Source organism: Varanus komodoensis, unplaced genomic scaffold (assembly GCF_004798865.1).
Source record: "Varanus komodoensis strain SLA01 unplaced genomic scaffold, ASM479886v1 scaffold39, whole genome shotgun sequence".
In the NCBI taxonomy this organism is placed as follows: Eukaryota; Metazoa; Chordata; class Lepidosauria; order Squamata; family Varanidae; genus Varanus; species Varanus komodoensis.
The window spans coordinates 6,746,140-6,769,206 of NW_025335922.1; the positions used below are offsets into that span (position 1 = coordinate 6,746,140).

Genomic DNA, 23,067 nt, shown 5'->3' on the forward strand with positions numbered 1-23,067 from the left:
ATTCTCAACACTGGTATAAGATCTAAATCAAATTACCTTAACTTTTGGGCAATTTCATTTAATCAAACACTGAATCACACCCATCTATCAGTGCGTAAACCTCTATCCTTCACAACCAAATATATCATGAAAAATAAAGATTGAACAGGACTTAATGAATTGTTGATTTATGCAAGGAAATGAAACGATAATATTAGTGACTGCTTAATATATAGCCTGTTCCAGACATGAAATAACCATAGCAGTGAGTGCTCTGAAAAAGAGTTATTATCTCTCCTTTCTGGGGGATTCAGAAAGGGCTGAAATGGCAGGGTGCTGTCAATTCAATGCTTCAAAGCCAAAGAATTACATTGCTAAGGGGCTGATATTGTTCCCACTCCCTTTTGGTACTGCTTTTTACTCTTTATTAGGTAATTGACAGCTGGGATCTTTATACAAATTAGTCCATAAGCACCACAGCACCGTGAGCAAAGAGCAGAAACAAACGCCAGGACAGCTGTGTGAGCAGGCCCACTGCCGTATCATAACTGCAAGAGAAAAAGTAGATTAGGAATACAAGAATAAATTGATCAGAGAAGCATTTAATAAGATAATTAGGAGACAGGATTCAAGTACATATGCTGTTGAACCAAAGCATTTTACAACTTGACCACATTCATAGTATTTCACAGTGGCATCTTTTTATATGCAATGGGACCCAACAATCATATCATCTGTGACAGGTTCTGCATAGTTTTTATGTTTTTTGTCATTTGCTGTTGAGCTAGAATGTGGATGGTTGTCTAACAGAGGTTGTCTAACAGAGATTAAAGATGCTATCATATAACAGAGATGGTATGCATTGAAGTTAATGCTATGTGTTGGGCATACCTCCTGGGCATAATTATTAGGTCCTAAGATGATGAACTGATTTGATTGGCTTGTTCAGATTGTGTTTGCCTTTTTCAGTAAAATTGTAAGATCTTATGCAATAAAACTGACTAAAACAATTATCAATAGGCTGTTGCATAGGATTGGGAGAGGGAATTTATTTCCTGCGTGGGATGCCTCTGCCATACAGAATAAGGCTAGAATTTTTCCAATTCAAGCTATTTATTTCAATGCTGCCTATAGCTGAAGCTCTCTGGGCAGTTTAAAGTATAAAAACTATTTATTTATTTATTTATTTATTATTGCATTTATTTACCACCCCAATAGTCCAGAGGGCTCTCTGGGTGGTTTACAAACATTAAAACTCCACCAATCCTAAAATAAATAAATTGGCTACACCACAACTGAGTATAAAATAACATGGTTAAAATGATTTAAATAAATGTATCATTAAAATTAATTAACTTTAAAATATTGGTTAAATAAAAAGGTCTTGACCTGATGCTGAAAAGCACATAATGACGGTGCCAGGCCGGACCTCTCTAGGTCCCTAGTCGGGGCGCCACCACAGAGAAAGTTCTCTGAGTACTCTGTCTCCTAACCTCTTTCAAAGAGGGCTCCCTTTGAAATAAAATGTAATAGATAAAAATATTAAGAATGAAAGTAATTTAAAATAGTATAAAAGCATTAAGAGACAATAAAAAGACCTGCCCAAGAATAAGAGAGGCATCTGAATGACCAGGGTGGTCTTTGAAGGCCTCCACAAAGAGGGCTGGTTTAACCTAGTGCTGAAAAGATGCAAATTTGGCACCAGACAGGCCACAGCAGGAAAGTTATTCTGAAGATGGGGAGCCACCACAGAAAAAGCCCTCCACCTAGTTGCTACCATCTAAGCCTCTTGAGGGTTTGGCACCCAGAGGAAGTCCCTAGATGTTGAGTGTAGTGTTGGGGTAGAATGGGGTTGGGAGAGGCACTTCAGGATGTATTCCCAAGCTGTGTAGGGCTTTATAGGTTAAGACTGGACTCAAATTGGGACCAGATGCATACAGGCAGCCAATACAAGCAGACCAGAACTGGTCTTATATGTTCAGATCTCCTATGTTGCGCCAACTATAGCTTCTGATCCATCTTCAAGGTAGCCCCATGTAGAGTAATCTAAAGAAGAAATAGCTGCTTGTCATTTGCACATTGATAACACATTCCAAAACTCTGGATGACCCCACTCAGGAGCTTCGTGTAGCTGTTAAATAACATGGAGGACAGAATGGATTCTTGAGGAACTGGAGAATCCACGGAACTAAGCAATATTCCCCAAGCACCATCTTCTCATGACAGCCCGCTAAGTAGGAGCAGAACCACTGCAGTCCCCACCCTCCATCTCAGCAGTCCTCCAGAACGAAACCATGGTTGATGGTATTGAAAGCCACTGCGAGGTCCAACAGTAGCAACAGAGCCACACACCCCATCTCATTCACAGCATAGGTCATCATGCAGGGCGACCAAGGCTGTTTACATGCCAAAACCAGGCCGGAACACTGACTGAAATGGATCCAGACAATCATTTTCATCCAAGAATGCCTGGAGCTGACTGGCAACCATTCTCTTTCGAATCTTGCCAAGGAAAGAAATATTTGCTACTGGCCTGTAGTTGTTCAAATTAACTGGGTCAAGGGAGGGTTTCTTGAGAGGTCTCACCACTGCCTTTTTAAGATAACCATCCTGGTCCAGTTTTCCATTTGCAAGCCAGAAGGGGAAGGGTCCAGTACAGATGTGGTTACACAAACCTGTCCAAGCACCTTGTCCACATCCTCAAGCTGTACCAACTGAAGCTCATTCAATAAAACTGAACCAGACTGTGCTCTGGATAGTTCCAAGGATTCAACTACTGTTAATTCTGGAGTCCAACTCCTAGTAAATGCAATAAATTAGATAGTGGGTGAGGGGAGGTTTTATTCTACATTGATCTGGCATTTACAAGCAGCATCCAGATAAAAGGACAGGCTGACATGACAACCATCAAACCCATGGGCAGAGGAGGACCAGAACATGACACAACTTTTAGCTCTCTGGGCCACCTTCCCTTTACCTGGCCAGTCCTCAACACCATATCTCTCTCTACCCTTCACTAAGCTAATTGGGAGCCCAATTCTATCTTTAATCCAGATTTGTCATCCTGTACAGAAATACATTGCATATGGTCTTCCACCAGAACTCCTCTACTTCTCTTGAAAGTTAAGGATGTATGTACCTAACAAGATTAGTGCGAAACATCTCTGCATGTAAACCAAGTCCCCCTCAAAAGTATTCACTACATATTTACACACACAAGTTTGTTTCACTCTGTTCAATAGGTCTTACTCCCAGGTAATTAAGTATACTTGCAATCCTATACTCAATTTGCTTGTCCTGTATGATAACATCATATGGAATTTCTTATTCATATCTCTTCCTCGGTATATTTGCTGGAATATGTTTTGAACATCCTAAGAACATTCATGAGAAGCATGGAGGGACTGCTTTCTCACCTAGTCAGCTGTTCATGTTGGTAAAATTGTTGCCTTTATGGAAGACCAGGTGACATTATGTCTAGAAATTGCTTGGGTCCAGCTTTTTCTTACTATTTCACTTGCTGGTTAGTTATATCATTTTTATACATAATTGAGGCAGCTGATCAGATGAGTGTACACATGGCCATTGCAGAAATAAAATAGACTAGCTTACTGAAAATAGAAGATAGAGAAGCTCTATTCTCACTGTTAAAACAAGAGCAGATTGCAGAAGTAGTCACCATGAACTATTAATAGCAAAAATCAGAGTAAAGCTGGAAAAGATGACTAATAGAAGCATAGTGTCAACATACAACTTAAATAAAATTCTTGAGGAATTTGTAGTCCACATAAAGGACAGATTTGCATTACTGAACTCAACTGACCATCGGGCAGAGGGCCTCTGGCATGAAACCAGAGCCCATTCTTAGGGAAGGATGCAAAAAAAAAAAAAAAAAAAAAACCTGTAGCAAAAAAGAAAGAAATGGCCTAGATGGATGACTGAAGGACGACATGCTAGAAACAAACTCAAAGGGTGACAGAAAGTCAAATCCTGAATACAACTTTTCAGTGATCACTACAGAAGAAACCAAAAGGGCTATTATAATGGCCAGTGCAAAGAGATGGAACAAAACAGCAAAAGAGAGAAAACAAGAGACTTCTTCCAGAAGGTCCATGAAATCAATGGGAAATACAAACCAAGATTAGGAATGTTGAAAAGCCAAAAAGTGAACAAGCTGTCAGATCAAGCTACAGTAAAGATGTGCAAGCAATAGGCAGAAGCACTATACAGAAGATAAAAGACAAAATACTCCTTTGAAGAAGAATTCTGTGAGGAAGAGCCTGCTTTATTACAAAGCAGCTTTGAAAACTTTGGAAGGAATGAAGCACCTTCAGTAGACGGGAGCACCAACAGAACTATCCCAGGCTGTAGAGACAAGGGGAATTCCTTGTTCTTTTCTGATTTCTGCTGAAAGGTCTGGGGAAAGTAAGGTTGTTATGGGGCTGCCCTTGAAGACGGTCCGGATACTTCAATTGGTTCAAAATAGAGCTGCCAGGCTGCTGACGGGGACTGGGCGTTATGTTCACGTGACTCCAGTCCTCCGTCAGCTTCACTGGCTCCCCATTGAAGTCCGGGCCCAATTCAAGGTGTTGGTGATGACCTATAAAGCCCTTAACGGCTTGGGTCCTGGTTACCTGAAGGAGCGCTGGTTACCTGAAGGAGTCCATATATGCCCACCCGCCCCTTGAGATCAGCAGGAGAGGCCCTTCTCCGGGAACCCTCCGTGAAGGAAATTAGGAGGGTAAGTACTCGGAGGAGGGCTTTCTTTGCGGTGGCGCCCAATCTATGGAATGCATTCCCCAGAGAGGTCCGCCTGGCGCCGTCATTATTTGTTTTACGGCGCCAGGCAAAGACCTTTTTATTCAAATGTTATTTTAATTAATATTATTTATTTATTTTATTCTTTGGCCAGGGCAACTTAAATTATACTGTTAAATTATACTGTTTTATACTATGTTATTTATTTATGATTGCGAGCCGCCCCGAGGCTTCGGCGAATGGGGCAGCATAGAAGTTCTCTAAATAAATAATAATAAATAAATAAATATTTAGTCGATTCATGTACTGCTTACCATAGCAAAAGTTGCCTCCTTTAGAATAGTAATTTCTATATTTAATTTAGGGTCACTTTTTACCCAATAAACTTGTTCATCAGGAGTGCCAAGCTTCCCCTTTTAAAAAAGCTTCCCTTTTTGTGTCAGGATGGCCATTTATCATATTTTTACAGAGGACAGTCTATCTGAGGTTTCCAGGAAAATGTCCAGATTGAAAGTGTCCTCTGTTTTGGAGTTCTGTCCAGTACAAACCCGGTAAAAAGTAATCATCAGACGGATGAGCTGGACTTGAAATGGCCCTATCAAACTGCAACTAGACAGCAGGCTGACCAAGGCGGTCGGATCACCTGGTCACAGAATTCTGCTGTATGCTGAAATGTACCGTATTTCTAATTCGAAAGGTAATAATTTCTAAAATTTTCATCTGACAATCCCACACCCTCCCCCCTTCTTATGATCCTGAGCGACCACGCTGAAAAGGCCTTCCGAATGTTCAAACTACAGGTCCCGTGATGCAACGCGGCCCGGCGGGCGGGAGCCTCTGGTCTCACGATTTGGTTGTCGGGCTTCTCCGCCGTGAAGGGGCGGGAGCTGGAATCGCTTCCTGCGAAAAGGTCGCGATGGACAGCGGAGGGGGAGAGGTTGCTGAGGGCCCGATAGGCGATTCCTGTTGCTAGTCCTCTTCTGTCGGAGCCTGTGGGCGGCCGCCGGGGATGGATGAGGACGGGTTGCCCCTCGTAGGCTCGGGCATCGACCTGACCAAGGTATGGGAGGCTTCAGGTTCTTGGCCTCCCTCCAGGCGTTGCTCTCCGAGGCCTGTGGCCGTCCCCGCGCCCGTCGCACTCGGACCAGGGAAGCGAGAGCAGAGCAAAGGCGGAGGCGGCCTCTGCAGGCGCTCTCGCCGTGGCCCGCTCGGCTGTTAAGCGTTTGCGGGGAGCAGCTGAGCTGTGTCAGGCGGGGTCTGGCTTAGCACACTCCCTTACAGGATTCCTGGATCTTTGACAGGCAGACATTCAGCAGGTGAAGTCTCCCGTAGAAAGACTAGGAAGCCTAGTCGGTGGGGAGAGGCCAACTGGAAAGGATTTTATTTATTTTTGTGGAGGTGGCTTCGGGTGAATCTAGGAAATAGCTTAGAATTGCAGATTAGGAATACTTACCTCCCTGAATTTAATGGGGCTTACTTTTGAAGAGATATGCAAAGGTTTCCAGTAGTTGCATGTAAAATGGCCTTCTAAAGCCCTTCATTTAAGTTGGAAGCGTTTTCCGCTGCAAACATCTGATATGTTCCTTTAAAAGCCAGTTAAGTGCCCAGTCCTATGCATGTTTAGACAGGTAAAAAAGCCCACTATTCCCAACATTCATTAGCTAGCTATCCAGAGTAGAGAACCTCAGTGTTGTAGGCCTTTTCCCTGTGTAAACATACATAGAATTGAGCTCTAACCAGCTCTTTAACAGGCCTTAACCATAGCCTGTTTAACCTAAACATAAATGCCTGGAAGGCTTCTAAACAATCTGTACAAATTTATTTTATTTATTTATTTAGAGTTTTTGTATGCTGTCCTATCGCTTATAGCCTCACATAAATAAACATAATACAAATAACAATTAAAATCTGGAAACACCCTGGCTGCACAATTAAAACCTATAGATATTAAACATTATTAAAATATTTTTTAAATAAAAAGGTCTTAGCCTGGTGCCAAAAAACAAATAATGACGGCGTGTTCAGGTCATTTTTCATAAGCATGTCTCTGAGTTGGTTGTTTGCTCCTCCTGCCTTTACTTCTTTTCCACCTTAAAGTCTGCCCCCTATTCCTATGTCAGGTTTATCTCATCTGGTGATCTTTATTTAAGACTATTGTGGCTAAAACATACTTTTTGAAAACTTCATCCTATCAGCTGTTCTTGCCCTGTAGTTAAACTGTTAATTTTGTTTGTTTATTTTTGCTCTGGCTCAGGTTCAGTTCTGGTTTTGTTCCAGAACAGTTTAATAAAGGTTTGGTAACTGATTTAGAATAGCCAAAGTTCCAGTGTGTATGGGAGAACTGAAATAATCATGTTACAGAGCTGGTTTAGAAAATAGATCAAAATAGGTGGAACAGCATGAGCTCAGTTTTTCAGATTTTTTACATTGTAAATATCTGATTCTCTGAGTCAGTGATTTCTCTGGGAAATCCAGAAAGAGCAGGTGTGATGCACTTAGTATTAGACTAGGCTGACTCGGGTTCTTACCCCCACTCTGCTATGAAGCTTGCTAGGTTCATAAGCCAATTCTCCTCCCGCAGCCTATTATGCGCTTTTGGAAGGATGAGTCAGATAAAAATGTAATAGACCCCAGGGTTTCTTGCAATCTTATTAAGAATACTTCAGTGAGATCAATAAAGGAAATATTTGCTACTCATTCCTTGTAATATAGCAGTACTCCTGTATGAGGCTGTTTGCCATCCAAATGTGTCCTGCAATCTTCCATAGCAGTCACACAAGCAGGGTTTCCTTGCCGAACAAGGCAATGGCTCAGGGGTTCTTTGAATGGGGAAAGCCTCAAAAGCACTGTCTTCTGGGAGGAGCCATGCAGATGTACCTGAATGCTGTGAATGACTGCAGACAAAAGAGTAAAGGTGGAATGCAATGCCTGTTTTCTCAGAAGAAAGCCCAGAACACCTGACATGGCTACCTGGGGAATCCCTGGAATTTAGGACTTCATAGGACTGCCTAAATATGCATAGGCTGCACGTGAAGCTACAGGGCAGAAGCATTTAGACATTATACTGAATATTATGCATGGTTGTGTTTTGTTCAATGTAGGTTCCAGCCATCCAGCAGAAAAGAACAGTGGCATTTCTAAACCAGTATGTGGTTCACACCATTCAGTTCCTTAACCGATTTTCCACTGTTTGTGAAGAGGTATGTATGTACCTAGGCTAAAGCCAAGATTGTCTCAGATCTGCTCCAAGGGTAGATAGAGAGAATGCAGAAGAGTACAGGGAGAAGCTGGGAGAAGAGTACAGCAGAGAAGCAAAAAGAGCACCGTCAATGTTTTCCAATATATAAACAACCTTGAATACATTGGTCAATTAAAAAAAATATTGACAGCTTTAAATGTCTCCGTGCAATTATGTTTCTTAAACAGCATCCATTCTGGATGACAAAGACATCTATAAAGAAATAGATAGAGATAAAACCACTTTTTTTAAAAGGCCCTGTTGACATCTGTCCCATCCCCCACCCTCATTATGTTAGCTGAATGGCATGTTTCTCAGGGTGTTAAAGTTCCTGGCTCAGTGAGCCTGGCAAGAATGCATTACTGTGCCAGGAGCAGTGAGAATGCTGCAGATCTGCCAGCCAACACACTAACCAAGGCTGGTTGCATATGGCAACAATTAGCTAAATACTGTATCAGTTCCGATGGTTCTTAGCTTTTGACAAATAGGCTAGCATTTTAAAAGAAACCTTAGATGATATTTGATTGCAAAGTAAACCTGGAGCATTCTGCTATTTCACTAGATCTTCTGTCAGATTAGCTCCATCTCTTTCCTTCAGTCCCGATTAGCAATTATAAGTAGGGCTGTGAGAAGCTCTAGTTCAGGTGTGCAGGTCCTCCTTCATCCAAGGGTCATTTTGGAAAAGCATTCATACAGTACAGTCCATTTGTGGGCAAAGCCGAAGGTGCAGGGCCAAAACCCAGAAATACCAGCATATATTCACTTAGATCTTCTCTGACCGGTAACTAATCCTTTGATCTCAGCATTTCAACTTCCTTAGAATAAGGGGAAAGCTGCACAAAAGCCAGGAAAGTACCTGGTAGTTGAGGGAAAGGGGCATGGCTTTTCAGGACATATCAGGGAGCCAGATTAGGCTTCCAAGTCTGTGGTTCCTCACTCCTGTCTTAACTGATAGATTCATTAGTGATATTAAGAGCTAAGAACACAATTGCCTTGTAGCAGGTCTTAGAGTGTGGCTGTTCAGGATACTCAGTTCCATAGTTGTTAAGGTTCCGTTCCTGCAGTGCCGCTGCCTTTGTGTACCTGCCTGTACCATTATGTAACAATTGGAAAGAAACTCTTTGCCTTAGACTTGTACATAGATATTTTCTTGATTTGCCTGTGGTAAGAAGGAATTGCTTTCAGAATACCATTCTCACAAAAATCAGCCTTTTCTCCCTTTTTTTAGGCCACAAGTGGCAATCCTGATCCATTTGGGATGGTTAAGCTATTATTTTTGTGAGCTGATTGCTATTTGTTAGGCTTCTCTGCAGTGTGTACCTGTAGCAACCACCCTCACAGTAACCAGTGTTATATCATGAGGTACTTCAGGCCATCTGTGTAACAAGTCTTGGCGTATCATTCTGTGATGTGCTGCATCATTCTCCAAAGGACTGAGGCAATAAGTATGCTGGGGTAGGGGGTGGATTTACTGGGCCAGAAGGGTGTAGCAAAGATTTGACAATGAGTAAGTATTGAATAATATTTCACTTCCTTCTTTCCTAGAAATTGTCAGCACTTTCCCTGCGAATTCAGCAAATTGAAACTACACTCAATATTCTGGATGCAAAGGTTTGTGGGTCATACATTCCTTCTCATTACTGGTAGTCTTCAGCATACTTAAAAGGTCTTGCCTGTGTAATTCACAAAGCATAGTTTTCATCAGAGCTATACTTGTCTCCAGACAGAAATGAATGGGGGTTTTTTTCCCCCAGAATGACAGAATGTAAATAAAAGCAGATGGGAAATTGGATATCTGTGATAAGGGCAAAACAGAGGTGAATAGTGGAGTGCAGGCAAGGGTGGAGCGACTATCACTTTGTTAATGTAACTGTATATTCTGAAGCATTGCTGAAAGAAAATGTGGGCTAGATGCTGAGTAAGCAGCTAAAAGTCAGGGCTGACCCATCCTTTAGGCAAAGTGAGGCAGTTGCCTCAGGCAGCAGATGTTCAGGGATGGACAGCAGTGGCAACTCTCCAGCTGTCCCTCCTGCCCTCAGTAGCCGCTCTTCTCTCTTCAAAGACAGAGCTTGCCCTCTGTCCCCAAAACTAGCCTGCTGCCCTCAAGGTGGTGGAAATTAAATTCAGCTGCCTGGCTAGTTGGATTCTCTATGGAATGAGGGTCAGGCATTTTGTTACTGCCTCAAGCAGTGACGTGCCTTGGACCAGCCCTGCTCAAAGGTCAGTTTTTACACTGTGAAAATGATTCCTCTGTTTGATGTTCTCCATTTTCAGTTGTCATCTATACCTGGTCTCGAAGATGTCAAATTTGAAGTATCTGGTACCAGCAACAACAGTGTTATGAATGGCTCTGTCTCACAAGCTTCAATAGATCCACAGTCAACAAATGTATCACCTCATTCAGAGGTAAATACTACTATGAAGGAGGAATCCATGTTTCTTGACTATGGTTTTCGTGGGTTAGCCTCTCTAAAACACACAACATCTACATGTGTTTAAAGACTAACAGAAAATGTTTCTGGTTGCAGCAGGGCAGTGTACATGAAGTGGGGCAACATAAGGCTGAAGGAACCCCAGAAAACGTCACCACTGTAGCAAAGGATCCACGCTATGCCAGATATCTCAAAATGGTTCATGTGGTAAGCCAATTTTGTTCAGGCTTTGTCACAAGCACTAAATGTTGAGTGTGTTTCTGTAGCAAAACTATCTTCCCAGGCAGCTGTCCTGACGGGCCCTTCAGTGTCCTCTTATCTAGTCCTCTGGCATTTGATCAACTTTCTCTTCATGTATCATATGCTGCAAATGGACTTCCTAGACGTTTGTCCATTTGCATGCATGTAAAATTTGATAGTGTTGAAGTCACTGTTGTCAAGCAGTTCAGAAAACTATTCTGCATAGTTAGGCTTGGCCTCCTGTCCTTTCCACAACAAACTGTTCTAAAGCATATTTCTCATATCTGGAAATAGTCTATTTTCATTGTATTCTGAATGTAGATATTCCCCTGTAAGGATTATTCCAGTCACCCATAATTAATGGCTGAGCATCCCTGAGCTGCCCTGTTTAATGTGTTGACGTATCTCCAGAGTTTACTGTGTTTTATGGGACCATGCTCCAGTTGATGGGAACAAGATTCATTTGTTATGAGCCCTTTGAAGATCAGTTATGCTGCTCTTGCTTTGGATTGTTTCCTAATGTCCTGCTACATCAGTTGCATTGTGGATGTTGTACCACATACAGGAGGCTTCTGCTTTAAACACATAATAGCAGACATGCTCCTTAGAAAACAGGCTAGCTTGGAGAGAACCCAGAATTGTTTCTCTAGCAACTCCTGACCCCTGATGCTGAAACTGATGCAGATATGAGAAGTTTCATTCCTTTCATGAAATTAAAGATTCTCTGTCCAGGCCTGAAGTTCTGTTCTAGCCACTCTTATTCAATCACTTTATTTGACTCCGAAAATCTTAGTAAGCATTCCATATGCACTTCCAAGCATATCATCCTGACCATGAGGACTAGGCATGAGGGGGAGGGGGTTGTGGAGGTAGAGTCTGCTTAAAAGCTAAGATTTGTAACTTGAGTCCTAAAATGCTGCATCTTATGTGTTTTCTGTCCTCCCGCAGTCAAAGCATTTGCATAGCCCTAAATAGGGGCACAAATAAGTCAGCTTCTTCAGAGGGTGGGAAGGCTGCCCTGAGCTTTCTGTGTAAAAGTACCACTACAGATAATATGGACGCAATTGTTTTGTGGGTTGTTATGATAATAAAATGTGCAAGAATGTGCCACTCCTACTTTTCCTGGAAATGCAAAGTAAAGGCATTCTGAATTTCAGTGGATTAAAGTCAGCAGGAAAATAATGGCTGTCTGAGAAGCAATTCAGGCTTATTCCACCAAGACATTTGGTGGAGCCAGGAGAAGGCACATGCCCATTTTTTCCTTTGCTGGAGAATAAAGTGGAAATAAGTCTTCACACATTTTCCTAAGAGGTGCCTTTGCCTTTGTACCATGCAAGTTGGGCTTATTTTTAACCAACAATTGGCATGTCATTCCTTTGGACCATGATGTGCAGCCTTCCTGAAATTAAAATGGAACTAGCAGCTTAATTGGCTTGTTCAAGTCCAGCCATTATCGTTGAGTCAGCCTTTAATACAAAGCATTCAAATTCAGGGTGGTTGTTAGTATATTCCACTAGGCCTCTTTGTTGGCTCAGACATTTTCCTGTGAATCTGGAGTAGGTGTACTGGCATTGAATGGCACTGGATAATTACTATTGGACTTGGAAAGATTGAAGTGGCTGAAGAGAGAACACTCCGCTGACAGTTTTCTATAATGCATATGGTTCTGTTCATGGAATCCCCATTTCATGGAGGTGCCTTCAAACTTAGTTCAATCTTCCTCTTCAGTGACTGGATTGTTGGGAGATACAGCTAACTTGTATTTGTATGCACTGCTTTTAAGTTGATAGAGAATATTAAGTGCAAGAATAGAAAAGTAGCAGTCCATGGCAGCCTTCCATAACCTGGTCCCTTCTACATGTTTTGGACTACTGCTCACATTATTTCTGACAATTGACCTTGCTGACTTTGTTGCAGATGCACCATTCCAGTTAGGGCTCCCAGGTACATGTATGTGAGGCTTGAAGGATGTCCAGCTGCTTATCATGTTCTGTATTTACTATGAGAATGTTAGAAACCAGGGTATGGGCAGAAAAACACAAGTAGTGCTGAGTCCAAAGGCCAATAGCAAGGTCCAAGGCAAACTTACAGAACAGGACAAGGTCAGGAACCACGAGTATGTCTCAGGGCAAGACACAGATGTGATCGTGAGCAAGCCTAGGGTTAAGAACCAGGAATGGCCTGTAACAGAGGAGGGTACAGGTATTAGGAGGCTGAGAGCTGCAGCAGGACCTGGAACCAGTCCTGTGAATATTGAGGTGGGTGTTGTGGTTCTGGCCACCAAATGAAACCCCAGAGCAGCACAGATCCTGGCAGAAGCATAGTTGTATCAGGGAAATGCAGTTGCTGTATGAAGAATGGAACTGTTCTTCCCCTTTTAAGTGTAAAAAAGGGTGTGGAGAGAGCCTTTTGTGACTTGAATCTCTCTTTTAGGAGTGGAAGCTGCTTCATAGTAGATGAGACTGTTTGTTTAGCCCTGTATCCCTTACTCTGGCAGCAGTCTCTCACATCAGCTGTGTTCAGACAATACAAAAAAGCTGCACTCAGTGGTTGTTGTTGTTGAAAAATATGCTATTGTGTTATCTATACCTGGCCATGCTAACAAAACATGGGCTTTTAACCTCAAAACAACCCACAGTTCACAATCCAACAACAAAGCATAGGCTCTCACCATGGGTTGTTTGACATTAACAAACCACAGCTTGTAATCACAGCTAGGTTTGTGACAAGCCATGTTTCAACAATAGCCCATGGTCCAAGAACAACAACCCACACTCTGCTCTGGGTTGTTATGTTGTCCAAACCCAGTTACCCTCTGCTACCTGATCCTTCTTTAGCTAGAGATGGCAGGGAACGAACCTTTGGCTTACAGGGCATATACTCAGTCACAGAGCTACAGGCTCCATCTTTCTGCTTTTCTAATGTGGGTTTTCCTGTCAGTGAGACACTTACGTCTTCAGGTTTTCATTACTCATGAACTTAAAAAAGTAGATTTACTTTTTGAAATAACACAGAAACTTGGGAAACCAACCGTGTAATTATTCTCACTTCTTTCTCTGTTTCTCTGTTTGAAGCACTTCTCTCCGAGAACTCATGACTTTCATGCTGATGAGGTCATCATGCTTTCTGTTTCCCCCACATGCCTTTTATATAGATAACACTTCCCATGGGTTCCAGATGACCAGACTTTGCCCCTAATGAATCAGTGCATTTCTTCAGATGCAGTGGAGCTGCATGGCCTCAGTCCACAAGAGTTAAAGCTCTTGATTTCAACTGCAACTAACCCTGCATTGGAGTGTAGCCTGTATAAGAGGAGCAGGCAACATGTGACCCTCCAGATATTTTCACCTACACATTTCATAAGCCCTAGCTACCATAGTAGTGAAGGATCCTGGGAGCTGTGGCCCTCCAAATGTTTTAACCTACAGATTTCCCACTGTTCCTCTACAGTGTAAATTGGAGAATCTTGAAGCGAGATTTAGGGCAGATTTCTCCATTCCTTTGCACATGTGTTGCTTGTTGCATACAGATTGGGAGCTGCAGCTTGGCCACTAAGGAGACAAATATTTTCTGGCTTGATAGCCAAGGAATTAGACAGCCCCACTATAAAGTCTGAAGCAATATTCACAATGGCAAAAATCCATGGAAAGCAAATTGCTTCAGTGGGTGTGACAGGTTCAAATGTAAACCTCAATAAGTGAAGCAAATATGAACCAAAGAGCCATCTGTAGCAATAACCAAGCCAGCACTGAGCCTGAAGACAGATAAGCTTTCTGTTTTAAATTGAGAGGGGATGCTGCGACTCTCCAATTTAAAGGTGGATCTGGAAGTAAATTATCTTCCATTTGGGACAACTTTACCTATTTCATAAAACTGTAAGCTCACCATTTATAGGCCCCTAGGAAATGATCTTAAAATTCTTCTTGCATTAGTTATATGATACAACCCATGTTTTTATTTGCTTATAAATCATTTTATTGTCATATGTGTGATATATACAGTTTTTTGGCAAATAGAAATCTCTACTGTATCAAAGCATAGGTATGTAGGTGTGGGTTTCATCTTACCCATTTCTTGCTTCATACTTCCCATGATACTTTCTCGACTCGAAGCCTGGATAGTAACTTCTAAAGATTTCTTTAAGCTTTGCAGTTGTTGAAAGCTCTGAAATGGGAAGAAATACTCACTGGACTAGAATCAGTCAGGCTTAGTTGAACGTTGTGCTGAAACTGGTGGTTAAGTGCCCTTTTGACTATGCCAGTAACAATTTCTTAATTTGTGTTTCTTGTGACATCAGAAGCTACTTTCAGCTGAAAGACATCTTGTCCACCATTAGTGATCTGCTCCAGCAGTGTCCCACTTGCAGAGCAATTTGGGGTGTGTTATAGGGGATGGTATATGGGTGTGGCTGTGGTGAGGCGGAGGACATCTGCACCACCTGTACAAAATGTGTGCCTGGAATCTTTTGTTGAACTAATGTGGAGTGAGGACACACAGTGTGAAAACAACTGGATTACACCACATGGTATCAGAGGCTTCCTACTTTATTTGTAGTTTATGGACAGAAGTCAAATCGACACAAGCAGTGACCTAAAGGGGCACTGTGCTGGTGCAGGGGTGGGCAGCTTTGTAAGATCCAGGGGACATTTTTGTGGGCTGTGTGTTACTCACCCATGAACGAGCATAAGGGGCGTCTAGCAAATAAATATTTATCTATTTGTATTTATTTATTTGTATTTCTAAACTCTAAATATTTAAAAATTCCTAAGCAGTTTTCATACAAAAATTAAAATAACATTTAAAATACAATTTTAGAAGCAATGCAATAGCAATGATAATATATAATATAGAGTACTACAGAAACAGTAAAATAGAACAGAGTTCCCATGGAATCCCATCATACCAGCTAAATTTCATGGCATTGCATTAGAATTTTCTTACACCAGCACAGCATAATTTATGTTAGCACTCATGCTGATTTAGATACTTCCCAAGGAAAGCAACTTGTTTCTCTCCAGGTCATTGTTAAACCTTATGGTTCTGTAAAGAACTTGAACAGTGTTCTTTATCAGTAACCTGACACATGGAACAAAGAAACTTTGAGGTTATTGCTTCATTGCATCACATAAAAAATCCTGAGTTCAGTTGGCTCAAGAGGTTGCCACCTCTGGCCAGCATGAGGCTGCAATCATCTGCCCATCCTCAGTCCTGAAACATGGGACTGTTCAGTTGAGTCCACCAAGAACTGTATGAGTGCGTTTTCCTTCCTCACACCATCACTGTTCAAGAATGCCAGCTTCTGACTGAGCAGGGTAGATAGAAAGGTCTCAACCTGCTGCTAATGCAGAAGTTCTTTCTTATCTGCACAAATAAACATGCCTACTTACTTGGTTTGGTAAACATCCATTTAGCCATGGCAACATAGATTTATTATATGTATATTTCCTAGTGAAAAACATGATGTGGACTTCACTCCCAGGTCAATACATGTGTCTACCTGGTTGTTTATAAGATGGCATGATTTGGGATATTGTTCAGTAGAGATTTCTGAAATGGGAAGCTTCCCTATATGGAAATCTTTCTCTAAAAGTGTGCATCTCTATTGTGATCTCATGGGCCCTTTTCTAGCTACAGTGGTTCTGTTCCATGGCTAAATCTTGCCTTCTATTTTTAATATTTGTAATGTATTTTCCCAGTGTAAGATGCAGGGCATCCAGATAATAAGTCCTCCCCCGCTTCCAGCCCTCATATATTTTCCATATTGCGCATGGTACCTCCCAGTCATAAAAGATGTGTGTGACTCCCAGCAATAGCATCTCTGCAGATTCCTTTTATGAAACCGCGAGGTTTAATTGTTTGTATTGGAGATAGCCAGTTTTATATGGGGGGACTGCCCCAAATAGAGATGCGTGCAGGAAAATATTCATCACTCCGTTAGCGTGGCCACTGCTTTGCCAGCCTTGACTGTGCTCTCCACTTTCTTCAGCGACACTGGTACAGACGCATGGCTCTGAAACACCAGTCATGGCTCCCTTCGCCGTTTTAAAGGCTTCTACTTACCTTGGCCAAAGTACATTTGTTCCATGCCAAAACCAACCACACACCACTGTTCATTTAGATGTTGAGGCCCCTCATGTCCTTTTCAGACCTCCAGTAGAAGTCAGAATTGGACATATTTCTTTTTCCTTTTGACCTTTTGCATCAATTATGGCAAAAGAACGTGTTCCTCTTGAGCCTCGGCAGCAGAAACGCAGGGGCAGAGTCTTTTGGAACATCCCTAGCAGAGAGTTTGGACTTGGTATTGCTCTTGGGTATCCTGCAGGAAAATAGGAAGGGAGGTTATTTGATTCTTTTGGGGAGAATGGCCTACAAACTGTGGGACAGCCTGCTGGGAAAGAAGTTTCTCCTCTGTGTGAATACAGTTGGCCAACACCCTCCATTATGAGCAGTTTTTGTTAAATTCTGGGTCTTGTACTGTTTAAATGCAGAAAATCTTCTTGAGGTAAGGCTCCTTTACCAAGAAACTGTCACAGGGGCTGAAGGAGAATGACTTAGCAACACCCCACATGTAGATACTTACCTACTGCAAGATTAATTAAGCTAAATTATTAAAAATAGATCACAAAGATTTATGTTCTTGCTATGTGGCATCAGGATGTCTCCAGGTTGCTATATGGCATCAGGTTGACCTGAATGAATGTGCTCCAGGTCCTTCCCAGCCCTGCTCAGCTCTTGTAAACATAAGACTGAAGCTTCCTTTAAGAAGTCAATCCATCTCATAATTGGTCTTCCTCTTCTTAATTTCCAAAGTTTCAAAAAAATGCACAAATTTAGGAGGCTGACATCTGTACTTGAGATCTTGGTAAAAGGTGGCTCTTCACTGAATTTTCTGCCAAGGACAGCAAGAGTCCAATCAGAAGGGTTTTCTATTCTGTCTCTGGATCTGGGTGGGTTGGAGTTAGGCTGTTGAGAAACTTAAAAGGGTTATGGCGCCACCTCTACATGTAAGGATTTGGGAATCTTGAAACTGGGATAAATAGAAAATCCATTTTTTAGTGGATCTAACCCTTGCCTACCTTTACAGTGGCTTTGATGCTGCTGCAGCTTCTGCTGTGCTTTTTCATATTTCAGAAAGATATTGCAATGTTACTTTATAAAAAAGTCTCTTTGCACCTAATGGCCTGGATACTACAGACAGATGATCATGAAGTATGTGCCTGCTTGTCCCAGGTGTGTCCTGGGTGTCCATGTCATGATTCCTTGGAATACTAGTTGCCGGGGAACGCAAGCAGGACAGTGTTACTGCACTCGTATTCCGAGGCTTTCTGCTGAAGTGGCTGCTTGGCCACTGTGGGGCCGAATGGTGAGATTAGCTGCTGTGGTTAGATTAGGGTTTCAGTCTGATCCAACATGACTCTTAGTTCTTTTGAATGTCCAAATGATCCAGGGCTTGATTGCTTTCCTGTATATACAAGACCTGTTTCTGCATCTCAGCTGGGTGGGCACTGGTAAAAGCAATGCCATACGTGCAGATCTGCGCTTCAATCTACCATTGACCTATTTTCCCTGTGTTGATGACTTGTTTTCTTGTCTCCATTCACTTGTTTTCTTTGGCAAGACAATCACAGTGGAGGAACCAATCAGCACTACTTTTACAATGATGACTTAACTTCAGCCCACACAGAGCACTGGGTCTTGGTAGTGCCTGGAAAAGAATGAGGAATGACTTGCGCTATAGTGATGAGTGACTTGCACCAATATTGGGGGGCCGGGGAGGAAGGCATGGTAGACACATATTACAGCTTCTTTATCTAGTCATTTGGGCTTTTTAATTTTTTAAAGAGAAGGATATTCTAGGTATAGGCTCCAAATTAAACCAGACTTACTCAAAAATGTAACTTATTTTCTCTGTATCTCCTATCTTCCCCTGCTGCAGTAGAGGCAGTGACAGGAAAAAGAATATTTTCAGTCATCCTAATGCTATTCAGTGAACAAAATATGCTTCTTGATTCAAAGCTTTTTATTGTTTTCTTCAATAAACACTGGGAATATGGTAGAGCACTTTTATTTAGCACTGTTCAAGGTTTTTAATGATTGTTTTCTCCCTCTCCGCAGGGTGTTCCTGTAATGGCAATAAGAAACAAAATGATTTCTGAAGGATTAAACCCAGATCTTCTTGAGTAAGCCAAAAAGTCTGTTTCGCTTGAACAGTATATGTTCAAGCTTGTATATGGAGATTTGATGGAGATGGCACTTGCAGTGGGGGAGGAAAGCACATCTCTGGGTCATGTCAAAGCTTCAGAGGAATGTGATCTGAAAAACTTGCGACCTTGTAAGAACAATTAAGATGTACCTGTTACAGGTTTTGGGGAAGTGTGATATTATAGGGCCCGTCCAGGTGAAGGTTTGAGTTGCTGGGAAAAGTAACTTTTTTCCAAACTTTCTTCCATTTTCTTCTGGAAAGCAACAGTTCTGGCATGCAACCATGCCACTTTTTTCCCTTTCCTCTGAAGAATGCTCTGGGCCCACATGGAGCTTAGAGGCCTGCTGGGGAGATCTGTTTTGCAGCTGTTGAACATTAAAAAAAACAAAGCTAAAATTCTTTAAAATTATAAATAAACAAAATTAAGAAAGATGGGGGATTTGGCAGGAAGAGTGTCTAGGGGACACTTAGTTGCCAACCCCAGGGATTTTCACAGTCCATGGTGGGATAATCAAATATTTTAGCAGAGATGTTTTGAGTTAAGATACCAGGATCCTAAATCAGCGTTCACAGCTTTAATGTAACTGTATAACCTTTACAAAAGTTTATCCACAAATCTAGACTCCTGTCTCCCACACACAGAGAGCATTCCTAAATGTATTTATTGTTATATTTCTGTGCCACCTTTCTTCCTTTCAATGAACTCATTGTGGCTTGCATAATTCTCCTCCTTTCAGTCTTTACCTCACAACAATAACCCTGTGAGGTAGGTTGGGCTGAGAATCTGTGACTGGCCCAGAGTCATCCAGTAGTTCTAAGGCTCACCTGAGTTCAAGGCCTACACTCTTAACCAATACACCATGTTTTCCCCTAGCTCCTACATACACTCCTTTCTGCATTTGTAACAGCAGACTCTCTACTCAGTGGCTATGTGGCCCTTGTTTGACCTCATTCCGGAACACCTCTGTAAGGAATTATTTCAGACTTCTGGTAAGAGCTAATTGTCCCTTCCTCGGTGACCCATTGAAAGTCAAAGAAAAAGGAAGTATTAGAGGAGAGAGATGAGGGGGCACTCACATTTACCTTTGACCCTGCCTGCTCTTGACTTTGGCATTTGAGGCCCCTACAGATTACCCCCTAGCAAGCATAGCCTTCAACAGAAAAAAGGTTCTCCATTCCTACCTACCAGTCTTGCCTTAATAATAGGCAATATTGGAACACTCAAAGAGTTCACATAAATTCTCTTTAATCCTTAAATTCTCTCTAATCCTGTTTTCCCCTGACTGTCAATCAGTTGATGGTTTCCAGGCTGAAAATTGTCCTTCTCCAGTGAGTTTAATAAGGTTTGAGCTAGGAACTTTCTACCTCACCTTCTTTACCCACTCAGGTCTTTCTGGATTTTGTATCCAAGGCAAATTGTTCTGAAGTTTTCTTTCTTCGTGAAGAAGACAGTCTGATGCAGTATGCCTTTGTGCCTCCAACAATTTGTGGGTACAAACATCCCATGCACATCTTTTTGTCCGTGAAAGCCCATGCCACGCAGCTGTACGGTCCCACAGCATCTATGCAGCTACTCTTCTGGAAGTAGTTCCATTCTGAACACAAAGCCATTCTGTCTTTTGGGATCCTAGAGCTGTAATTTTTTACCTTTTCTTTCCAGAACACCAGATGCTGCAGTACCTGCAAGGAATGATGAGGCAAATGGACAAGAAAGTTCAGATAGTGAATCCTCCTTTAGTGACTGAAGGTGTCTATCTCAGAGCATTTGTGTGTATTTTTGAAAGCCATTTAAAAATTCTCTATAAGTGCTAATGTACAAATCATAATTAGAAGGATTTCCTGATAGAGTTTTATGATGTCTTCATTAAAAACTAGTTACTTTGCACTGGGATCTTCTCACTGTTTTCCACGGAGTTTTGAAGAAGCCCTGGTCAGCCCCAAAGTAAAACTATAATGGTGTATTCTTAGTTATGATCCAATAGCCTTGACTTAAGCAGTAATTGGTCCAAGGAAGTTAAATGTGTGTGTGTGGGAGGGATTTCTTATAAAGATTATTTAATGCTGTACTCCAGGTCATTCTTTAGACAATACTAAGCTTTGTAAGTGACCTCTTTATCTCTGGATTCTCCATCACCCCCATGCACACCTTCCTGCTGCATGTTCAGCGTTCACCTGATGCTGACATACTCTTTCTTGTATTGCATTCCCTAAGAGTTGAAACAGAACCATCAACCCTAACTATCTTCCTGTCTTGGGAAAAACCCTCACATTCTATTTATCCCAGTGATCTAAGAACTGGGAATGTGAGGAAGTGGCAGAAAGAAAGACCAAGGATAGGGAAAAGTGAGCAGTGGCTCTTTGAAACAATGAGCATCCATTCTGTAGGAGCAAGACTTTAAGGCTGCACTGCCACTCACTGTTTTTCAGAGATCTGGGTCCTGCTGCATGCAAATCTTTACATTGTATAGCCACAAAAAATGGCATGTCGTACCACTGCCCTAGCTGACAAGATCCCTATTGGAGTTCACTGACTTCTGTGGGATTTCTCATTTAGAATTTTGTTCATAAATATTACAGTAAACATACGAAAGAAAGGTCCAGGTTACTTAGAAGACTAGTACTCCAAATACCACAGTGAAAGAAACTTACTTTTATGCAATAGCAAAAATGTCTTACTTGGGATGTAAAGGGGGATATCAGCCTTGTTTTGAAAGGCAAATTCAAAAGAGTAGCCACTTTATACAAATGGAGACTATTTCTTTTAAAAGGTATCAACTGCTTCATGGGAAGGATCTGGTAAAAAAAAGAATGGACCCATCATAATGTAACAAGCCTTCAGTATCAAAATTTAAATTCCCTTAAGTGTGTTAAAGAGTGAATAAAGGGTCTCTTTTGGATTGGTCTTGTTTTGTAAGATTGAATCCAACACTACCTTAAGAATTTCACCAGTGATCTTAAACTGACTATGGACCACTTCACACGATACACTCTGAGCATTCTTGAAATGTACACATCTAGGTTGTATTCACACAAAATGATAAACCAGGATTACGGACAATCTTGGCTTGTAAGCATTGTCCAAGGAGTTCTTGAAACAGTACACTACCACTGTTGAACTCCATGTATACTTAGGAAGAAGCTGCAATTGACCATAGCTTCCCCATGTGTGTACATGGGGTAAAACAGAAGTGTGAGCTGTCTCTCTAATGTCTTTCAGCTTTACTTTGTAATCGTCACTGACAAAGCTCTGAGCTGACACTGGTGCGCTCCTAAACCTCCATTTGGAATTATTATTACACATAGATGTCCAGTTTGAAGTTCAGCTCTGAGGGGGTTAGTGTGTATGCTCATAATAAAAATGCATGCTCATCTTGGTCAGGAGAGTTACAGCTGCAGCTGTGAAGAAGGAATCTCCTGTCATTTTTCTGGTTAGGACAAGACATTCCAGCCATGCGTTCTAGTCTGAAAATGTGACCTATTTTAGAATAAGTCAAGACATTTTGTTTCAAGCATCAAATCTAAAAGTTTAACCTGTGTCTAGGCTTTTATTAACTTGGAAAATGCAACTAGTATTAAGTGTCTGTTTCTCAGCCCTAAATGACTTGTTAAATTGTTAAATAACTTGTTAACATGCTGCCTAATAACATATAACACTTGAACTTGATCCTGTTTATTTGGAAAATGCACCTCTAATTAAAATTATGTTTTATAAGTCAACTGTGAATCTTTGTTATTAATACAGCCATATGAACTTTATTTGAAACAAAGAACCAAAGTTCTCAGGGAAATACCTAAATTTTGAATATTTTGCACATTTTTGTGTGTGTTCTTTTAAATGCCTGATTTTCTGCTAAGCATGACTTTTAAGGTGGATTACAATAAAAGCAAATACAATAAAATCACAATAGTACACTTTTATTTTAAAAATCCATGTTTTCCAGCTATTTATAACCTTATACTGTATGAGTGTGCATGTTTGTGTGAGCACCTGTGTGTGTGTACTTCAACTTTGTACACCTTTGGTTGGTCTGCATTATGGAGCCTTCATTTTCATTCAAGGCGATAGAAAGAAGCACTTAATCACATAGTTTAACTGTGTACCATGGAACTCACTATCATGGGATATAGTGATGGCCAACAAATTCCAATATTTTTTAGAATGGGAAGCACCATTCCAAAGTGGAGAAACCACCAAGCAGTAAGTCGGAGGGAAGCAG

General features: G+C 41.5%; 1 protein-coding gene across 1 annotated transcript; it reads left to right on the forward strand.

Annotated features, from left to right (window-relative positions):
- Positions 1-5,634: 5,634 nt before the first annotated feature.
- Positions 5,635-22,749, forward strand: WASHC3 (WASH complex subunit 3). Its single transcript, XM_044441191.1, has 7 exons — positions 5,635-5,797; positions 7,839-7,937; positions 9,521-9,586; positions 10,250-10,381; positions 10,504-10,614; positions 18,763-18,827; positions 20,511-22,749. The coding sequence occupies exons 1-7, from the start codon at positions 5,747-5,749 to the stop codon at positions 20,593-20,595; spliced, it is 609 nt and encodes a 202-aa protein (XP_044297126.1). The 5' UTR covers positions 5,635-5,746; the 3' UTR covers positions 20,596-22,749.
- Positions 22,750-23,067: the final 318 nt, after the last annotated feature.

What these genes read in the sequence shown, in the direction of transcription:
- WASHC3 (XM_044441191.1), top strand. Translation starts at nt 5,747, where the DNA reads ATGGATGAGGACGGGTTGCCCCTCGTAGGCTCGGGCATCGACCTGACC. An exon ending in CGGGCATCGACCTGACCAAG is followed by an intron (nt 5,798 to 7,838) that starts GTATGGGAGGCT and finishes TGTTCAATGTAG; the next exon opens with GTTCCAGCCATCCAGCAGAA. An exon ending in TTTCCACTGTTTGTGAAGAG is followed by an intron (nt 7,938 to 9,520) that starts GTATGTATGTAC and finishes CTTCTTTCCTAG; the next exon opens with AAATTGTCAGCACTTTCCCT.